The sequence below is a fragment of the Triticum dicoccoides genome, chromosome 1B (assembly GCF_002162155.2).
Source record: "Triticum dicoccoides isolate Atlit2015 ecotype Zavitan chromosome 1B, WEW_v2.0, whole genome shotgun sequence".
Classification (NCBI taxonomy): Eukaryota; Viridiplantae; Streptophyta; class Magnoliopsida; order Poales; family Poaceae; genus Triticum; species Triticum dicoccoides.
The window spans coordinates 626129879-626132326 of NC_041381.1; the positions used below are offsets into that span (position 1 = coordinate 626129879).

The 2448-nt window shown below is 49.1% G+C and overlaps 1 protein-coding gene across 1 annotated transcript; it reads left to right on the plus strand.

Moving 5' to 3' along the window:
* The first annotated feature begins 706 nt into the window (after nucleotides 1–706).
* Nucleotides 707–1687, plus strand: LOC119310504 (probable WRKY transcription factor 50). Its single transcript, XM_037586241.1, has one exon. It carries the CDS (start codon nucleotides 896–898, stop codon nucleotides 1553–1555), a length of 660 nt encoding a protein of 219 aa, XP_037442138.1. The 5' UTR covers nucleotides 707–895; the 3' UTR covers nucleotides 1556–1687.
* Nucleotides 1688–2448: the final 761 nt, after the last annotated feature.

Sequence of the window (2448 nt, forward strand, 5' to 3'; positions counted from 1 at the left end):
ACCCACCCCCAAACAGAAGCCTTACCTTGCACAAGCTTTGTGTCATCACCAACTTCGACTTGGTCTAAGCTCACCGCTGTTGCTGGGAAGAATCAAACAACCAAGGGAAACTACAAAATTGCGAAATTTCAGTCAACCACAGTGTAGCAAAAAATTGAAAGTTGTCCGATCAAGTATAGGAATTCAATGAATATGGCTTGGTATAGCAAATACTCCCTCCATCCCAAACTAACAGAAGTTCTATGTTTGTCTTGCCTAAAATATGATAAAATCTACATCCTGTATGCATAATACGAAAATTTATTTTAAAAAGAATCTAAAGTTCTGCATGTTGATATATGTTTCTATGAACTTTTCAAAAATATGAATTAGAATAAGGCTAAAACTTTAATTAATTTAGAAGAGATGTACTGCGTTTGAGGACGGACTTGGATTGTGCTGGCTTTCCACATCAAGTAAAGCTGGCCCCGAAAAATGTTTTGAGCACAACGCAAACGAAAGAATGCGGCTTGATTGTTTGAATCGAGTCGAATCGGATGGACCACACACACTCCTACGTGTCCAAGGAAGAATTTCTTCATGTCTTTGTTCCGGAGACAATTCTCCCACCCCACCCTGCCATAAGTGATAAGTGGCACGAGGAGCCTGTCTTCGGCAGTTCGGCGGCGGGCGGGCAACCCACTCACCATCGCCGAACCTTCTCAGCAGGAAGCTCACCGGGAAGCCGACCAAAATCCTCAAGAGCTCACGGCCAGCGGCCCAGCGCCTTCTCCTACCACTACAAATCTACCCGCCAAATCCACTCCCCAACCCAGTCCATGCAGCAGCTGAGCAGCGGCGATTTATTAGGGGGCCTTATAAATACGAAGCGCTCTCGCCGGTGCCAAACTCGGTCATGGCGGCAGTCGGAGCGGCACCACTGCTCTACCAGCAGCACGCGCAGGCGGCGGGCGACGGCTACTACTTCTCTTTCATGTCCGCCTACTTCTCTAACGGGGAAGCCAGCTCGAACGCCTCCAGCCCGGCGTCGAGCTTCTCGGCCGCGCTCGGCGCCACACCGGCGATCGCCGCCGACCCCGCGGCACAGTTCGACATCTCCGAGTACCTCTTCGACGAGGGCGCGTTCTCCGCAGCGCTCCCGCCCGTCGTCTCCGTGCCGGCCGTTGGCGCGACTGCTGCAAGTTCGGCGATCGCGGTGACTGCGAGGAGCGCCGAGTCGGCGGCGGCGGCGGAGCGCCCGCGGACGGAGCGCATCGCGTTCCGGACGAGGTCGGAGGTCGAGATCCTCGACGACGGCTACAAGTGGCGCAAGTACGGCAAGAAGTCCGTCAAGAACAGCCCAAACCCAAGGAACTACTACCGGTGCTCGACGGAAGGGTGCAACGTGAAGAAGCGGGTGGAACGGGACCGGGACGACCCGGCGTACGTGGTGACCACGTACGAGGGCACGCACAGCCATGTGAGCCCCAGCACCATCTACTACGCCAGCCAGGACGCCGCCTCCGGCCGCTTCTTCGTCGCCGGCACGCACCCGCCGCCAGGCTCACTGTTGTAGCTCGTGCTTCGCAACAGGGGTGGAGCCAGCGCCCAGCCACCCCGGGCACTTGCCCGGGCTCGTTGGCTGTGAGACATTGTACATGCATGATAAACAATAGGCAGATTTTACTGCTAGTCGTGGTTTACCTGGACACCAGTGCATGCATGCACGATTGATTCAAAAAGGGTCCACGTATGCACGTATGTGATAAACAATGGGTTAGCTTATTTTTAGGGGTGACAATGGTTAGTTAAATTTTCGAAAAAAGTAACGTCCACAAGTGTTGGCGTTTGCAGATCGTTCACACGCCTCCATCACCAATCATTTTGCCACATATGAATAGATGACATCAGCAGAATCTTTTTGGTTTTCGGCTCGTATCTCTCAAATCTGATCTTGTGCATACCAAAAATATTACTTAGATTTAATTCTGTTAGCCATAAGATATCTGATGCATAAGAGAAAAAGTCGCCAAACGCGACAAATTTATTTATTTGTTAAACATGATAATTTGATTTCTTGAAGTAAAATGTGAGGCGACTGGCTTCGAAAAGCATGATAATATACATAGAGAATTTGCAGCTAAGATCTCTTCTGGTGAAATTATTAATATTTTATTTTATTGACAATCATAGTGGCAAATTTAAGTTAACACAAACTTAATGATGTTTTTATAATAATGAAGCGGAATATTATGTAAGTTATTTTTTCACACTTGTACTTTTTTTTAAACTTGGTTATATCAAGCATAATGTTCAACAGTTATGGGGTGCTAAGTTTGCTTCTTCCAGAATAATTACTTGAGAGGAACACGAGCAATCACAACCCTTTTCTGCACTTTAGCTGTCCGTTTGTACGTATTGTGAGACAGATTGGCGACAAGCGGAGGCAGGCCTTGGTGCAGAGGAAGT

What these genes read in the sequence shown, in the direction of transcription:
- LOC119310504 (XM_037586241.1), top strand. Translation starts at nt 896, where the DNA reads ATGGCGGCAGTCGGAGCGGCACCACTGCTCTACCAGCAGCACGCGCAG.